Source organism: Agelaius phoeniceus, chromosome 23, assembly GCF_051311805.1.
Source record: "Agelaius phoeniceus isolate bAgePho1 chromosome 23, bAgePho1.hap1, whole genome shotgun sequence".
In the NCBI taxonomy this organism is placed as follows: Eukaryota; Metazoa; Chordata; class Aves; order Passeriformes; family Icteridae; genus Agelaius; species Agelaius phoeniceus.
Window position 1 is genome coordinate 7,164,321 of NC_135287.1, and position 17,751 is coordinate 7,182,071.

General features: G+C 49.4%; 1 protein-coding gene across 6 annotated transcripts in view; it reads right to left on the bottom strand.

Annotated features, from left to right (window-relative positions):
* Positions 1–1,874: 1,874 nt before the first annotated feature.
* Positions 1,875–17,751, bottom strand: part of DRD2 (dopamine receptor D2) — a 31,273-nt gene continuing 15,396 nt past the window's right edge. For 3 of the 6 annotated variants that reach the window (XM_077189971.1, XM_077189970.1, XM_054647489.2), the window contains 7 exons: positions 13,016–13,344; positions 9,935–10,044; positions 9,393–9,529; positions 8,542–8,732; positions 7,422–7,508; positions 6,466–6,805; positions 1,875–5,535 (listed from right to left, as the gene is read on the bottom strand). In XM_077189971.1, the coding sequence (XP_077046086.1) occupies positions 5,342–5,535; positions 6,466–6,805; positions 7,422–7,508; positions 8,542–8,732; positions 9,393–9,529; positions 9,935–10,044; positions 13,016–13,288 (1,332 nt within the window). In that variant the 5' untranslated portion in view covers positions 13,289–13,344 and the 3' untranslated portion in view covers positions 1,875–5,341. The remainder of the gene's footprint in view (positions 5,536–6,465; positions 6,806–7,421; positions 7,509–8,541; positions 8,733–9,392; positions 9,530–9,934; positions 10,045–13,015; positions 13,345–17,751) is intronic. The other 3 variants (XM_077189972.1, XM_054647490.2, XM_077189973.1) reach the window with 3 other exon arrangements.

The window sequence follows — 17,751 nt, forward strand, 5'->3', positions numbered from 1 at the left end:
AATTGCTTTTCACCATGTGCTACCAACTGCCCTGGCAAGCAGGAGCTTGGGTAAAATCACAAAAAATTTGCTTTTCTCCATGTGCCACCATCTCCCCTGGCAGGGAAGGGCTTGGGTAAAACCACAGAAATTGCTTTTCTCCATGTGCCACCAACTGCTCTGGCAGGCAGGAGCTTGGATAAAACCACAAAAAATTTTATTTTCTCCATGTGCCACCAGCTCTCCTGGCTGGGAAGGGCTTGGGTAAAATCACAAAAAATTTGCTTTTCACCATGCACCACCAGATCCCCTGGCAGGGAAGGGCTTGGGTAGAACCACAGAAATTGCTTTTCACGCAGGGCAGGGTCAGGCCTGTGCTGTCCCTCCCTTCCCCGGGGCTGGCAGGGCCAAGCTGGGGCTGCCCTGGCTCATCAGGGCTGCAGTGCAGTTGATTGCATGCCAGGCAGGCTGGCAGCAGGGAGGCAGAGCTGCTAAATGTGCTCACTCACTCTCATCAGCCTCTCCTTCTTCCCCAGCCCAGCATGGCAGCTTGGGGAGGCACAGTGCTCTCCTCTCCTTTAAAAGGGCTTTTTTTTTCTTTGCTTCTTAAGTCTCTTTAAAGGCATTTCTAGGCCTGTTAATTATTCATGATGCTGTAATTATGTTTAGTCCACTGTGATCACTCTTTCTTTGGTGAAGAAAGTTGTTATTTGTGAGTCAAAAGCTCTTTATGAAGCAGACAGGCTGGTATCTTGTCAGAAAGGCTTGGGGGAGCAGTTGGAATTATTAAAAGAAGCTTTGATTAAAGACAGGGAGTTAATTTAACAAGAGTAACTGGTTTTCTCTCTCTTTTTATTTTGTGCAGAACAAAGCACAGCCAGGGATGTGTCAGGGCTCACCTGGAGCAGCAGGGCTCACTCAGATGCCCCAGGAGATGGGCAGAGCATCCCTTTTATCTCTTTTGGGTGCTGTGAGTGGCTTTTGTCCACAGGCTTAGAAATGAAATTTGGCTGTGAGGGTGAAGCTCAGAGCAGCTGCCTTTGATCCTGCCAGGCTCAGGCCAGACTGGCTGCAAACAGCCTGGTGTGTCCTGTTGGATCTGAAAATATCATTTATTCTGCTGAGTTTGGGAGGGGAGGGGGCCTGGAGCTCCTCATTTTCCCTCTGTCACGGTGGCACTGAGGTGAATCATCCAACGGGGGAATTCAGCCTCATCTGAACCCTGCAGTTCTGCAGATTCTGGGTTCTGCATAAACTGAGGGCGTTGGGGCAGGGATTATTCTGTGTTGGCTCTGAAATGCCATTAAACTGAAATTTTAGCCTGTTAGTTCTTGGAGATGGACAGACAGCTTTCTTTCCCAGCAGTGGGAAGGATTTTCTTTGCATTATTTTTTCTTCTTCTTTTATATAAAGAAAATAATCTTTATTTTGAAAGTGCTGATTAAGCCTGGCTGAGGGTCCACCTGCACAAACACCAAACCTTGAGAAAACAGCGCAACATAAATTAAAATATTCCAAAATAAAATCCTTCAGTCCTCCAGCATGAATCCAGCTGGGCACCTGTGCCTTCCTCCCCTTCCTCCTCCCATCCTGCCCAGCCCTCTCCTGCCTGGCACAGGGGAGACATTTCAGACCATTTCAGACCATTTCCCTTCTGGCTGTGCCCTTCTGCAGCTTTCCTCTCCCACGTCTGATTCTCGTGGCTGCAGGCAAGACAAACACCAGGATTCTCAGGGGTAGACTGGGGTAAGGGAGGAAAAAGGAAAAGAAAGTCAGAAAAAAGGCAAATTTCATGTGAGGGCAGCTTTTGCTCTGTGGGTTTGAGCTGTGCAGCGGAACCAGGACTCCTCAGAGCCCAGAGTAAAGCAGAACAAAACAAGCAGATGGACATCAGGGTGGCTTGTGCAAGTCTCTATTTAATGACAGAGCTGCATGAAGACATTGTTGGTGTCACATGTACCTGTGATGGGCATTTTATACATTCCTGACTCCCAGGGGAGCCGTGTTTGCACTGGAGATTTTCACCACAAGAGGTAGTGGCTTTATTTTTCCTGTTTTCCTTTTATTATCATTATTATTATTATTATTTCAGCAGGATTGGATAAGCTGGTTGGACCTACTGGAGTTCATTTACTCTTCAGCCAGGAAGATAAACAGTTCTGTGGAGTGGGAGCAAGCAGGCAAGCAGCAAATACAGTGCAGGCAGAATTCACTGGCTTTTAATTCAAACCTGTTTGGGGGTGCAGAGATCCCCACCCAGGGCTTCAGCAAGCTGGGAACCACAGGGAGGGAAAGCAGGACCAGGAAGACTCAATAAGCAGAACAAAAGCTTCAATTGTAAATAATGAATCCCAAAAGAGGGGCTAGAGCAAGGCTCTGAAGGTCTGGAGGAACAAAGAAATGAAATCTTCTGCTTAAGGTGGTTTTAAAAACCAGCTCAGTGCCCTTCCCATCAGCAGCAGAGGTCCTTGGGGAAGCAGGGGTTGATTTTTCCAGGGTGAAAGGAACAGTGAGGTCTGGGTTTGGCAGGCTCAGAGATGGGGGGAGGCTCCCAAATCCCTTGGGCTGGGCTCTGAGGGGCTCCCAGAGGTCTCCTGGTGCCAGCACCCCCTGCCCCTGCTCCTGGCACTGCTTCACTCCTTGGACACCAGAGGTGAGGATGACTTTGGTGCTGTCTCCAAGAGGGCAAGGCCCAGTCCTGGCTTTCAAAGTGCTTTGTTTGCTGTCTGCAAGTGCAGGAGTTGTCTGGGGGAGGAAAAGCTGCTGCAGAGATGGGCAGGCCTGGCACTGCCACCCTCCCAAGGGCACTGGGGACCTTCACACTCCCACAGTTCAGCCTGGAGTGGTGGGAAGGAGCAGCTTCAAGTGTCCCGGGGATGAAGGCTGCAGGTGATTCCTCACAGCCAATATTGCAGCTCTGGAAATCACACCTGGGGGCTTGCTCCACATGAAGAACACTGCCTTTCCCTGCAGCTTTCTTCCCTCCATGGCATTTTGGAAGAGTTTTTCAGGTGGGTTGAGCTCTGAGGTTCTGCTTCTAGATTCAGAAAAAAAAAAAATTTGGGAGCGAGGTGCACAGCACTGGAGATGAGGGTTTTAAAACTGGACACAAAGTAAAATTATGGCACAAAGGGAAGATATTATCCACATTATCCTGAGGGATATTATTATTCCATTTATCCTGTTATTATTCCACTTATCCTGAGGGCTCACGCCAGCCTTTAGTATAGGGCAAACATCACCTATGGCAACTTCCAAATGCTTTAAAGCTTTTTTTGGTCTATATATGTCATATTTGCTATTTTTGTTCAGCTCCCCACCTGTTAATTCCCCAAGTCAAATGGATCTTTCTGCTTGTAAATACATTAAAAGATGGACCAGTAGCTTGTTGCTATTTTTCTGCCCCAAAACCTCCTGCCTTTGCACCATTCTGTGGATATTGGGGTACAAGTCTGAGTGGATTCCCACCACTGAGTGAATTTGTTTGGTTGAAACTGAGGGGAAGAAAGAAGAGCTCACGTGTGCCTGAGATCCCTCGAGTTGGGAGTTCCCAGTTTTGCAGCTTTTAGCTCTGAAGAGCCAGGTTCAAATGTTACACAAGGCTGTGGGCTGAAAATCAAAGCCCTGGGTTCCAGCCCGTTCCAGGAATGCCAGGTTTGGAACAGAAACCTGGGGATTAAGGTGGGACTGCTGCTTCCATTTCAGAAAGCAGCTGAGATTGTGTGCTAGAGCTGCTTGGTGCAATCTCCTCCTGAACCAGGGCTGGAACATCTCCTACCAGCACAGGAGGGTGCTCTGCTAGCAACACAGCAAATCCAGGGAATTAAAGGAAACCTTGGCAGAGCTTCACCTCATCTGAAGCAGAAATTGAGTGAATATTCCACAAACTGCATAGAGGAAAAAAAAGGGATTCTATTGCTCTCCCATTTGTGACTTTACTCCTTTAGAAAACAGCAGGAAACTGCACCCTGGGAGTCTGCCCCTGTTTATGGCTATTGCAACCCTCTGCTGCTCCACATCCTGCAGGAATTTCTAGCCAGACCTATTTCCACGTTGTTTTATTCACCTTGCTGTGTTTTATTTACAGAGATATTGCAAAATATCATGTGAACTGAGTACAAATAGCACGTAGAGCGTGGGTTTGGCAGTGCCAGATTCAGCGTGGTGAGATGATGCTCTTGTGGGGTTTCCATTCCTAGAATCCATGGAAAAATAGACAGCAGAGAGTAAAGGATGCTGGAAACATCCAGACCTTCCCAGACTCCAGCTTGGACACAGGAGCTGGTCCAGGCAGGGGCTTTCTTGGGTTTTTATTCTGGCTTTTTCCAAAATGCACAGTTTTATCTCCTTGACTGTTGATTTAAATTAGGCACAATGTTATTCTGCACTCTCTGGGGAGAGACAGAGGCAAATCAGACCTGAGGCGCTCCTTGGGGCCCCTGATTTGGGTGAGAAGAAGCAGCTCTGGCCTGGCTGGGTGCTCAGGGTGCCTCCCCTGGCACAGTGTCCTCGTGTCTGTACATTCACCACGCTGCCACCCTCCCCTGCTGTCACCTGGGCAGAGCCTGGAGATGAGATGCTGGTGGGCAGAAATCGCTGATGGGAGGTGAGGGGGTCCTGTTGGATGTACACCATGCAAGACAAGGTTCCACTCCTTGAGTTCCTCTCTCTCCATCTCTTTTTTTTTTTTTTTTTTGGCTTGGGGCTCCACAATCCATCCTGTTCATTCCTATTTACACCGATGGTTTGATGTGAGACTTGATGCCCCCTTCTCCCTTCCACCCATGGCTCGTAGGCTCCCGCTGCTGCAGGGTCTGGGGGTGGCAGAACCTTCTCGACCCGCCTGGGGACCTCTGAAAGTTCTTGGGTTGGTTTTTTTATGGAATTTCTGAAGGCTTCAGCAGTTAAACACCGGGTGAGTCAGCTCGAGGTGAAGGCAAAGCTATTGCACGGAGCTTGCAGAGGCCCTGGCTGGCTCCTGCTGCCAGGGGGAAGCATGGCCTTGTCTTTGGTGAGAGTTGGACCACTGTGACCCAGCGCTACCTCCTGCTGCCCCGTGGCCACCCCGTGTCCACAGCGCCCTCCAGGCCGGGTGGCCACGGGCGAGAACCGAGCGAGAGCTCCTCGGCTCCTGCACCTCCACTTCCAACACAGCGTGAGGCTGGCTCTGCAAAGCGCCCTTGGGGCCGGTCCAGAGGTCACCCAGCGGGGTGAGACACCCTCCCACCTCATTGCAGCCCCACCAGGCGCCCGGGCACCGCGCGGTGCCCAGCTCCAGAGCTCCAGCCCCCTCCCCGGCACGGATGGCATCGCTCCCTCTTCCCCCTCCGTCCCTAAAAAAAAGCGGGCGCTGTTTGTGGCTTTAGCAGTGGAGGATCTTCATGAAAGCCTTGCGAAACTCGATGTTGAAGGTGGTGTAGATAATGGGGTTGACAGCGCTGTTGACGTAGCCGAGCCACGTGAAGGCGCTGTACATGGCCGGCGGGATGTTGCAGTCGCAGTGCATGTTCAGGATGTGAGTGATGAAGAAGGGGAGCCAGCAGATGATGAAAACACCTGGGGGGGAAAAGGAGAGAGGAGGAGTTTGATGGCTGAAAGCTGGGCGGGTTCTCGGGCTGGGGGAACAGCAAGGTTCAAGAGAGGGGGAATTTACTTCACAGAGGAATGGGATTTGTGTTTGTGTGCTCAGTGTGCTGGTCTGCGTCCTGCCCTGGCACTAAGGAACTCCTCTGCTCGAGGAATGAGCCCAGACACAGCAGAAACTCTGCTCTTCAGAGGTGCCAGCTCTGCTGAGCTCTGCTGCCTTTTGTTCCAGAAAGCCCAGGAGCTCTTCCCTGGGTTTGGGAGCTCAGATGCCCCCGAGAGGGGCAGCTTTGGGCACCCTTAGTGCAGCCCTGCCAGCTTAGTGCACTGTGCACCCTCGGTGCCAGCTGTGTGTGGCTGGGGAGGAGGGACCCCTCCCGTGGGCAGCCCTTTGCCTGTCACAGGCATCTTTTATGAAAAATCCTTTCCTTAGGATTTTTTTCCTCCTGAGAAGCTGAGAGGCCTCAGGAACAAAATGCAAACAATGGTTATCTGCTGCTGTGGAATGCAACAGGTGCATCTGGGATTGGTCTCATGTGGTTGTTTCTAATTAATGGCCAATCACAGCCCAGCTGGCTCGGACTCTCTGTCTGAGCCACAAGGCTTTGTTATCATTCCTTCTTTTTCTATTCTTAGCCAGACTTCTGATGAAATCCTTTCTTCTATTCTTTTAGTACAGTTTTAATATAATATATATCATAAAATAATAAATCAAGCCTTCTGAAACATGGAGTCAACATTCTGGTCTCTTCCCTCATCCTCAGACCACTGTGAACACCAGCACACTTTGCCTGCCACCCTCTACTGTGTGAAGGGAAATGAGTTCTGGGGGGGTTGGAAAATCAGCCTGCACAGGACAGGGGTTTCTGCAGGGAGCCCAGGGCAGCCAGGGCACGCTCTCACCGAGCACGATGGCCAGCATCTGCGTGGCTTTCTTCTCCTTCTGCTGGGACAGTTTCCTCCTGATCACGGCCTTGAGCAAGTTCCTCGTCTTGCCGTTGGGCAGGGAGTGGATCTCGAAGACCTTGGCTGTGTGGTGGGAATCTTTGGCATGGCCATTCTTCTCCACCTTCCCAGGGCTGCTCAGGGGTGCCTGCAGGGTAGAGTTGTTGCCCCGATTAGAAGCAACTGGCACAATCAACTGGTGGTTACTTGGTGCTGTGGGTTTGAGGGCCGTTTTCTCAGGGGGACTGGTACTGGACACCATCTCCATTTCCATCTCTTCTATGTGACTCTCTGCCTCCTGGACAAGAATCAAATGTCCACAACATAATGACAGGTAAATACACAGAGAGGAGCAACGAGCATTCCTTACAGAGTGAAGCTGGATGATGCTGGAGAACAGTCAGTCCCTCTTCTCCCTCCCTGCCTGGAGAAAGGGCTGTGCTGTGCTGGGGTATTCTGGGCAGATGGGATGGACAGGGCTGCACTGGAGGATTCTCAGGCTCAGAGGCTCAGAAATGGGGGAGACGCTGTCTCCACTCTCTACAGATTTTGTTCAGGTTTTCAGAATGCAAATAAATAAAAATGGAATCGGCAACCAAAACCCAACAAAGCCAATGCAGTCCAAGATTTAAATAACAGAGAGGAGAAGGAACTCAAAGGCACAAAAATGTTCAAATGCCATGGCTTTTAGAGCTGATCTTTCGGTGAGCTTAATCTGGCTTTGTGAGCTCTGTGAGCTTAAACCCCCTGCTTCACTCCAAGGAATGGGAAGACTATTTAAATTTTGAGATTGAATGGTAACCTTTGCTCTTAGGTTTATTTTTCTCCCACCCTACATAAATGAACCTCGTGTCCTGAGGGAGAAGGGGAAGGCTGAAGGCTCTGGAAAGCTCCCACTTCTCTTTAACACTCACCACTTTGCGCTTATTAACTTGGAAGCTCCCATTGGACTTCACAATAACTGTGCAGAGCTTGACGTCTTCTGGATGAGTGCATTTGTCCTAAGGGGCAAGCACCAGCTCAGAGGTTACACAGGCAGAGAGGGGTTGGGAAGGGAAGCTGGTAAGGGAGGCACGTGGGAACACAAAGGGATGAATCAGGAGTTCACCAGCGCGGCTCAGGAGCCGAGCAGGATGGAGAAGTGGATGGAGCAGGGATGGAGGCTGCTGGCCCTGTGCTGTGCACCAGGGGAAGGAGGCCACGGAGCTCTGCTCTGTGTGTGTGTGTCCCTGTGTGGCTGCCTCCTCTGCAGGCAGCACGGTTTGGAGCTGCAGCATCCCCCAGGCTGTGCTGCCTGTGCTGCCAAAGCCCTGCTTTGACAAGTGGGTTCACAGCCAGCCCGCCCAGCTGGGCTCCCTCACACACAGCTCCTGCAGGGACAGGCTGGTCCTGCAGAGCTGTCCTTCCCAGAGAGGAGCTGTGCACCCCAGGCACTGCCACCGAGCTCTGGGGACACCTGACAGCCCCCAAAGGGGGGTTCCAGGAAAGCTGGAGAGGGGCTTGGAGTGGTGGGGCATGAGGGAATGGCCTTGAGCTAAAGGAAGGTGGGTTTAGATTGGATATTAGGGAGAAATTCCTCCCTGGGAGCATGGGGAGGCCCTGGCACAGGGTGCCCAGAGCAGCTGTGGCTGCCCCTGGATCCCTGGGAGTGTTCAAGGCCAGGTTGGATGGGGTTTGGAGCAGCCTGGGACAGTGGAAGGTGTCTCTGCCCATGGGCTTCAGTGTCCTCCTGACCCAAACCATTCCTTGATTCTGTGATTCTGCAGGACCGACTCACACAATGGTGCAGCCTCTGTTCTTGGCTACCCCAGCCCAGCCCAAGGCAATGCTGGGGGTCGCTGCAGCAGCTCCTGGTGCAGATCTGCTGCTGGAACAGCCCTGAGCTCCAGGGAAGCCCCAGCCCGCGAGCCGGGAGCCCAGGGAGTGCAGCCGGGACCCCGAAGTGACCACAGCATGCGGCTGTGGGAGCTCTGCCCCAGGCAGGGCGGTGTGGGGCAGGGGAGCAGGGCAGGGGGAGGTGTTGAGGCTGGCTACCTTCAGGGGGGCCTGCGTGTCCGAGTCCAGCACGTGGCTGCTGCGCTTGGTGCTGACGCGCTTCCTGCGCCGCCGCAGCACGATGTAGATCTGCACGTACACCAGCAGCGTCACCATGAAGGGCACGTAGAAGGACACGATGGACGAGTACACCACGAAGGCAGGGTTGCCAATGATGCACTCCTTCTCATCTGCAAGAGAAAACCTCTCAGGGTTGGTGTCCCTCGGGCTGGAGGGGGTCACATCACCCCCAAAGTCCTGGCTGCTCCTTGCCTTGCAGCTCAGCACTGCTGATCCCATGCTGGATCCAGCCCAACATTCCCAGGAAACTGCTGCCTGGACTGCCAGTCCTTTTCTCTGCTGCCTCAGGGAAGGTTTTGTCCCATGGCTTCCCTTTTCGTGTGTTTTAATAGAAGGAGGATTTTGAATTTGTAGTGGACAAATGTTAAGGTAACACAGATTGGTGTTGTGTGAACTTGTACATCACCTCAGTTCTGGTGAGACTGAAACCCTGCTCTGGAGATGAAACAGACCCAGACTCAGTGTGCAAACAGTGAGGCGTGGCAGAGGGAGAGAGCATTTCAAATACACCCCAGACCTGATCCCACCTTTATTCCTGGCTATCTGGGAGCCAGGAGGACAGCAGGAACCAGCTGCAGGTGGCAGAGGGACAGAACATTTCAAATACACCTCAGAGCTGATCCCACCTTTGTTCCTGCCTGTCTGGGAGGGAGCAGGAGGGAGCTGCAGAGGGAAAGAACACTTGCAATATACTTCAGACCTGACCCCACCCTTGTTCCTGGCTACCTGGGGGGACAGCAGTAGGCAGCTGCAGGTGTCAGAGCCCTCACCTGTGTTGTTGAGGCCGAAGAGGAGCGGGCAGGAGATGGCAAAGGAGAGCACCCAGACCACGGCAATCATGACGGTGACCCTGCGCTTGGAGCTGTAGCGGGTGTTGTAGAGCATGGGCATGGCCACGGCCGTGTACCTGCAGGGGACACATCCCCCAGGCTGCTGTCACCCTGCCAGGGCTGCCACTGCCCAGCCCTGCCCGCCAAGCACGGGTCATGGGTGCCAGGGGGCTGCAGCCACGCCAGGAGGGTGAGGCTGGGTCAGCTCGTGGTGTTCTCTTCCCACCCTTCCCACCAACGCCCCTGCACCATCCCAGAGTACAAAGAGAAGGGCCAGAGCCATGGAGCACAGAGCAGTTCCATCTGCACCCCCAGGAGCAGAGTTTCTGTGCCTCCTGACAGAACTGCCTGCTCACAGCTCATCAGGATCCTCTGGGATGCTCTTCAAACACTCCCACAGTTTCCCAGCCTCTGAGTCCCACAGAGATGGCTGGGCCTTGCCAGCCTGGGTTTGGCACAGCCTGGTGGCACAGAGCCCTCACCTGTCAATGCTGATGGCACAGAGGTTGAGGATGCTGGCAGTGCACATCATGACATCCAGGGTGACAAAGATATCACAGTGGATGCGGCTGAACCGCCACTCCCCAACCACCTGCAGAGAGAGCATGGGTGGTGAGCAATTCCTTGGGTTAGAGAGCAATTCCCTGGGTTAGAGAGCAATTCCTTGGGGTTAGTGAGCAATTCCTTGGGTTAGAGAGCAATTCCCTGGGTTAGAGAGCAATTCCTTGGGGTTAGTGAGCAATTCCTTGGGTTAGAGAGCAATTCCTTGGGTTAGAGAGCAATTCCCTGGGGTTAGTGAGCAAACTCTGCAGCTGGAGAGCAATCCCTGGGGTTAGTGAGCAATCCCTGGGGTTAGAGAGCAATCCCTGGGGTTAGAGAGCAATCCCTGGGTTAGAGAGCAATCCCTGGAGCTGGAGAGCATTCCCTGGGGCTACTGAGCAATCCCTGGGGTTGGAGAGCAATCCCTGGGGTTAGTGAGCAATCCCTGGGGTTAGTGAGCAATCCCTGGGGCTGATGAACAATCCCTGGGGTTAGAGAGCAATCCCTGGGGTTAGTGAACAATCCCTGGGTTAGAGAGCAATCCCTGGGTTAGAGAGCAATCCCTGGGGCTGGTGAACAATCCCTGGGGCTGATGAACAATCCCTGGGGTTAGAGAGCAATCCCTGGGGTTAGAGAGCAATCTTTGGGGCTGATGAACAATCCCTGGGGTTAGTGAACAATCCCTGGGGTTAGTGAGCAATCCCTGGGGCTGGGCTGCTGGCAGGGCACAAAATGAGAGTCTGGCATGAAGATGGAGAGGCTGGTGGGTGGTTGGGGCTGTGCTGGGCCAAGGCAGAGCTCTGCCCCTTCCAAGGGGCTGCTGTGCTTCCACCCCGCTGCTCTCTGTGGGTTTGGGCAGCCCCAGCACAAACCTGGGCTCACAAGGGAAGATAAAGGAGTTTAAACATCTCCTCGAAGGATTTCAAGGCAGAATGAGGGGGGACACACATTCATTTTCACTCCCAAGCACCTCTAATTTTACTCACAGCTTTTCCCAGACAGTTTTTCCAATTGCACCCAGCAAAGGTCAGCAGCAGACAAGCAAGAGCTTCCCTTCATTTCTTAGTTTAAAAAATCGGGGTAGGCATTCCTCACCTTTATCTTTTTTATTTTTGGTGAACAAAATGAGTTTGATTCAGAGTGAAAAGCCTTTAACACTCCACAGGAAGTGCTAAAGACAAAGAACTAATGATAACACTTCCAGGCACCAGTAGCCTTTTTTCTCTTCACTTCTCTTGCTGTTGAAGCTGAACTTTGCCAATTAAGTTTAATAGCAATTATTCGGACTGCTGTGTTTGACATGTGATGAAAAAAAAGTATATTTCCCTCTAACAAAAATAGAGCCCTACTGCATTTGAAAATAGAATGAATAAGATATCTATTCTTCAGTTATTTCTGCTCTGATATACATAACCATAGGCAGCATAAAGAAGGGAGAATGACTGCATTGAAGCCTGAGTGACAGATGAATACTCAGTGATTAAAAAAGCACTTAAGAGACAGTTACATCAAGAACTTTGAGGAGAATTTGCCCAAAGGCAAAGGTTTCCAGCCAGATCCAAACCTCTGTGAAACCGATTTCCTGAGGGCATGGTTTGGGGGAAGCTGGGAACTGCAGCAGTTCTTTCTCTTGGTGTTTTCATTTGTGCTGGAGAAACCTCCAAAATTTGGGGGGAAAAGATCTGTGTGCACCAAGGCTGGGGTTTTTTCAAGTGTTTCATTTTGATTTTGAGTTTTAGGCCAAGTTTGTCTCACAAAACCTGGAGGAAACTGTCCCAGCTGGTAGATGCAGGCAGCTGTGGTTCCTGACCATCCCCTGCATGTGAGCCCAGATAAGGGAGAGAATTTTGCATCATTTGTGCTTTATTTTTTCTGCCTGAAAATTACAAAGGGTCTGAGAGGTTCTTGTGGCTGGACCTGAGGGAGCAGGAGCTTCTCCCAGCAGCAGCCTCTGCTTCAGATTGGTGGAATAGGAAGGAGCAGAAGAGAAGGAGATGGAGCCCCAGAGGCAGAGCCTGCCTTCGCCAGCCCGTGGCCACTTAATGAGCTTCTGCAGTGCCACGAAAACAATCATTAACGCAGTGATAATTAGCACTGTGCCCTCCCTCAGCCCGTGCCACATCGCTGGCTTTGTTTTGCTTTGCATCAGGACTCACTGGGCTCATCGATGCATTGATGATCCCTCCTTGCCCTGCTCTCCTCCCTATGTTATCATCCCTCCCATGGGTGAGTGCCTGGAAACCCAGTGTGGTTTGAGCTGTGAAAAGTGATTTTTTCCCCCCTATATTGGGACATAAAACTGTGGATTCCCATCCTGCTTCTACTTCCACAATTGCCTTCCTGCCGTCCTTCAGAAACAGGGCCTTGATTGCTATTTTTTTTGTTGTTGTTTTTGGGTTTTGGGGTTTTTTTGGTTTTTTTTTTGGTTTTTTTTTTTTGATTGCTGGATTCAATGATCCTTGTGGGTCCCTTCCACCTCCACAAATTTCCTGTGGTTTCAGTGTGATACCCATGGTGGAGTTTTGAACACAAAATTGGGATTCTTTCCCTCTTGACCCCCAATTTCTGGTGCCATCGGGCTGTCATTTAGCACTCTGAGCAGCAGTGGGGTTATAAGCTACCTGCTCTCTCATCTCATTTTCTCCTGGGGAAAAAAAACCGGCAGTTTTGGGGATGAGAAAGCTACAACTTCAGGAACAGTTAAAAAAAGGAATTTTGGGGAATGAAAAAGCTACAATCTCAGGAATGGAAAAAAATGCAATTTAGGGAATGAAGAAGCTACAATTTCAGGAATGGAAAAGCTACAATTTCAGGAATGGGAAAAAATGCAATTTCGGGAATGAAGAAGCTACAATTTCAGGAATGGAAAAAAAAATGCAATTTTGGGAATGAAAAACCTGCACTTCAGGGAACGAAAAATCCTGTATTTAGGGCGTGCAAATCACTTGTGGGGAATTCAGGAGGCCGATTTCCAGGCTGCTGCACCCTCCCCATCGTCCCTCAGGCCTGTTGGGTGCCCTTACCTCCATGTAGACCACCCAGGGCATGCAGAGCGTGGCCACCAGCAGGTCCGCCACGGCCAGGCTGACGATCAGGTAGTTGGTGGTGGTCTGCAGGGCCCTCTCCCTGGACACTGCCATGCACACCAGGACGTTGCCAAAGACGATGATGAAGATGAGGAGGGCCAGCAGCACGGCGTAGTAGTTGTAGTGCGGCTTCTGCGCCGCCTCCGAGGCGTTCAGGGCCCTGCTCCAGTTCCTGTCCCCGTCGTACCACGAGAGGTTGAGGGGATCCATGGGGCCCCGAGTGCCAGCTGCCAGCTCCACCCTGCCACACAGGTGTTGGACAGGCCCTTGGGGCAGTGGGGGAAAAATGAAAATGGAAAAAAAAAAGAAATCAGGTTTTGCTGCCTCGCTCGTGGTCTGCCCGGGGAAGTGGTGGAGTCACCATCCCTGGGGGTGTTTAACAAAGCTCTGGGTGCCAGGGTTTGGATGAGGTGTTGGGGCTGGGTTGGACTCAATGATCTTTGAGGTCTCTTCCAACCCGGTCATTCTGTGATTCTGGGAATTTTGGGAATTTTGGGAATTCCCAGGGAATGGGAATGGTGGAGTCCCCATCCCTGGGGGTGTTTAACAAAGCCTGGATGTGGCTCTGGGTGCCAGGGTTTAGATGAGGTGTTGAGGTTGGATTTGATGATCTTTGAGCTCTCTCCCAACCTGGTCATTCTGTGATTCTGTGAATTCCCTGGAGCCTGTCCTCCCCACCCTGGTGAAAGGTTTGGCTGGAGATGGGATGGATGCAGAGCTGCTGGCCCAGGCAGGGGTTGCAGAAGTTGGTTTTTATTTCCAGCTCAGCCCCAGGTTTCTGTGGCAGCTCCTCTGTGCTACAGCTGGCTCAGAGTGCCTGGGCTGTTCTGTCCCTGCCATTCCCTGCTCCCTGTAAGGTGTGCACAGTTCAGGGCACAAGTGCCATGACCCACTTTGTTTATTTCCCATGTGCTTCGTGGGGCTTTGGGCTGTATTCCTTTCTTTTTTTTTTTTTTTTTTTCTTTTTTCTTTTCCTTATATGTTTTTTTTTTTTTTTCCTCCAGCAGTGAAATAAATAAATTTTAAACCCTGAATAGTGACAATGATGGAAGTTGACAGCAGCAGCTTTTGCAGCCAGGGCTGGGCTGTGCTGCCTCTGCCATTGCCCCAGTGAGGTGACAGTGAAGGGGACACGGTGGGGACAGCACTGCTGCCACCCCACAGCCCTCAGCAGCTCCTGGCTCTGGGAACACGATTTCCTGGTGAGAGGAACGGTGGATTTGTCTTTCCAAACCAGCTGTGGGGCTGCTGGTGGGTAAAACCAGCACTGGGAGAGAAAAGAAACAATGGGAAGGATTCCACTGATTGGTGAAGGGAAAAAGAGATTTGATTTTACAGATAAACTGTAGGTTTGCTGAGAAATGAAATTAGACACTGAGAGATGAAAGAAACAATGGGGAAGAAAAACCCCTAAATTCCAAAGGACCAAATATTCCATGTGTAATGGAAGGATCAAATATTCCATGTTTGAGGGAAAGGTCAAATATTCCATTTGAGGGAAGATTCAAATATTCCATGTTTGGTGGAAGGATCAAATAGTCCATGTTTAGTAGAAGGATCAAATATTCCATTTGATGGAATGGTCAAATATTCCACGTTTGGTGGAAGGATCAAATATTCCGTGTTTAATGGAAGGATCAAATATTCCACGTTTAAATGGAAGAACCAAAAATTCCATGTTTAATGGAAGGATTAAATATTCATGTTTAAGGGAAGGATCAAATATTCCATGTTTAATGGAAGGATAAAATATTCATGTTTAACGGAAGGATCAAATATTCCATGTTTGAGGGAAGGATCAAATATTCCATTTGAGGGAAGGATCAGATATTCCAGGTTTGACCAAATATTCCACGTTTCCCAAGCTTCATCTCCACCAAGACCACACTGGGAGGTCTGGCCCTGCTCTCAGACACCCCAAACCAAGGCCACTTAATTTCCTTAATAAAAAGACAAAGTGACTTCGATTTATTAAACCACGTAAGTGATCAAAATAGCAAAACATTTGCAAATATCAAATTCACCTGGGAACAATGGTTTCTTTATGTTTCACTGAGCTTTTGTGTGCTTTTCTCATTCAGAGAACAATTTGGATAATAATCCTTGGAAATTTGTTGCATATGGGTCCTTAATAGCTGATAATTCAAAAAGTGTCTGTCTGACAGTGCTATCAGCAGCACTTGATAGCTCTACAAATGTCTTCTTAGGAGCTGTCAAAGTGTCAGAAATTAATTAAATGTTAGCTTCTGTGACTCAGAGTGAAGGGGAAAAATCAATGCTAAATACAGCAACAGTTTTTTCTCCTCTCCTGTTGCCCTTTCATAATGCAAAACTATCTCGAGGAGGCAGAACCATGCAGAAAATGCAGGGTGGGACAAAAAAAAAATATTTTAAAAAAGGCAGGGGCATGGAGAAGTGTCCTTGAGGTGTAAAAGGGTTGGAGATGGGCAGGATCAGTCACTTGGCCTGGGCTGGTTTTGCTGAGCTCTGAGTGCAGGAAGAAAATTGGCTTTGAAAAGGAAAGGCCACAGATGGAGATGGGCTCAGCAATCCCAGCCCTTGCCAGGCTGTTCCAGCTCCCTGCTCGATTGGAGGAGGCATTTATAGCTCATCTCATGTCCATTCATCAGGAATTTCCTCAATGGTGCTTAGGGAGCGTGTAAAAAATCCCTGGATAAAGAAACCAACATTTCCTTTCATTTCCTTCTCTATATCCTCAAGAGGTTGTTTTTTTTTTTTTTTTTCTTTAAATAGAACTATTTTCACAGTAATAATTTTTGCCTTTATATGCACCATGGGGAAAGTTCATGTTTGAATATTGTACAAAGGAAAAGATTCGGTGTTTCTATTAAAGAATAAAGTTTTAATTTGGGAGAATGAAAGAGAAGAAAAGTTCCAAATATTTTGCATGGAATGGGGAAACTTAAACACCAAAACCTAGAAATTAAAACTGTGTGATCACACAATTAAAGGCTGTATCCAGCACACATCCTTGTGGCACAAACTACAGTTACATGGACAATTCTGTTAATCCCCAGCTTTGGAAAGTTTGAGTTTTCAGTGCTAAAAAGAACTTTCAGTTGAGTTTTCAGTGCTAAAATGAACGTTCTTTTCCCATCCCCAGCCCCAGAGCTGGCAGCATTCTTGGTGGCCATTAGGGAGGTTTGTGAGTCTCTCAGTCCTGCTTTGAGGAGCAATTTTGATTTTAGTGCTGACAGTTCCTCAGCAAGAGGAAAGAAAGAAGAAATAAAGAAAGAAGCACTTAAAGAGCTGGCGGGGAGAGGGAGGGCTTTTCCCTGCCCTATCCAAAAGCTGCACTTTCCTGGGGAAAAGGGATCAAAAACCACAGGGGAAAGGCACAAACAGCACCTGGCTCTGGCCTGGTTGAAGTTCCTGCACAGAGATCAAACAGAGCCTTGGTTTGGGGGAGAAAGAGCCCAGAAAGGAACAAATTCCCTTATTTAGAATTAAGGGCAGCAAAGCCACTCTAATTCCCACCCCAGAGCTTTCCAGGGTGGCTGAGCTGATCCAGCCATGGATTAGCTGCAGGGTCAAGGGCAGGACAGGGCTGCAAGGTTGCAGCCTCGTGTTTGATGGCAGCAGTGCAGCAGCACCTGCTGCTCCTCATCCTCATCATCCTCCCTGCTCCAGAAAAACACCCCTGCAAGCAGCTCTCCAGCAGCTGGAGGGTGGGACATCTCAATAATACCATACCAAAAAAAGCCTTCTGAAAGGCTTTTTAAAATATAATTATAATAATTATTTTATTATATTATTTATAATTATTATTTATAATTAATTTTTATTTTGATATAATTTTTTAAATTTTTTTTAAATACAGTTATACAGTTATTTTTAAAATACAGTTTTAAAATACAGTTTAAGCCCTGCTACTCTGGCTGAGCTAGCAGCTAGTTGGTAAGTTCCCATGTAAAAGGATAATGAAAATAAAAACCAGTTAACACAACAGTCTATTCTAGTAAGAAAACCATTCACACCTCTAAAAACAAAAAGTCTTTCCCATAAGAATCTGCAAAAAAAAAATTATGTGAACACCTGAGTAAAGAAAAAGTCTTAACACATACACACAGAGACATTTTCTAACCAATAAATTAAGTAGCAAAAAAATCAATAGTCAATTTGATTTACCACAGTGCCTTCTGATATCCCTATAAAAATATAAGATATATGATAAAGATTCAGCTTTTCTGCTAAAGAAATCAAGAATCCTGTGTGTTTGTGTTAGGGCAGGGGGAATCTGCTGGAATTCACAGGGAGAAGGCAGCCAGGAAGGGGCTGCAGTGCAGAGCCAGGGCTTTGCCCTCCTCTGCTGGCAGCTCCCCCTGCTTTTCCAGAGATCAAACTGAAAAATGTTCATTTGCTGTGCCATTATTTCCCCAAGGCTCCTCGTGATGGATCCTCTAACCAGGATTGTGGCAAACAGCACGAGAGGGTAAATGTGGGGTGTTCACAGCCCAGAAGAACCCTTTGTGTCTCTGGCAGCTTCTGGAACCTTTTTCCTCTCAGAAACAGCAAAGGTGCAACTCTCCTTTTGGTTTTCACCCTGCTTGCAAACCCTTCCAGGAATAAAACCCTGGCAGAGCTGATCCTGGGAAAGGTTTGGGGCCATGGACCAGAACTGCAGCCAGCCCTTGCTCCTGCATGGAACCCTC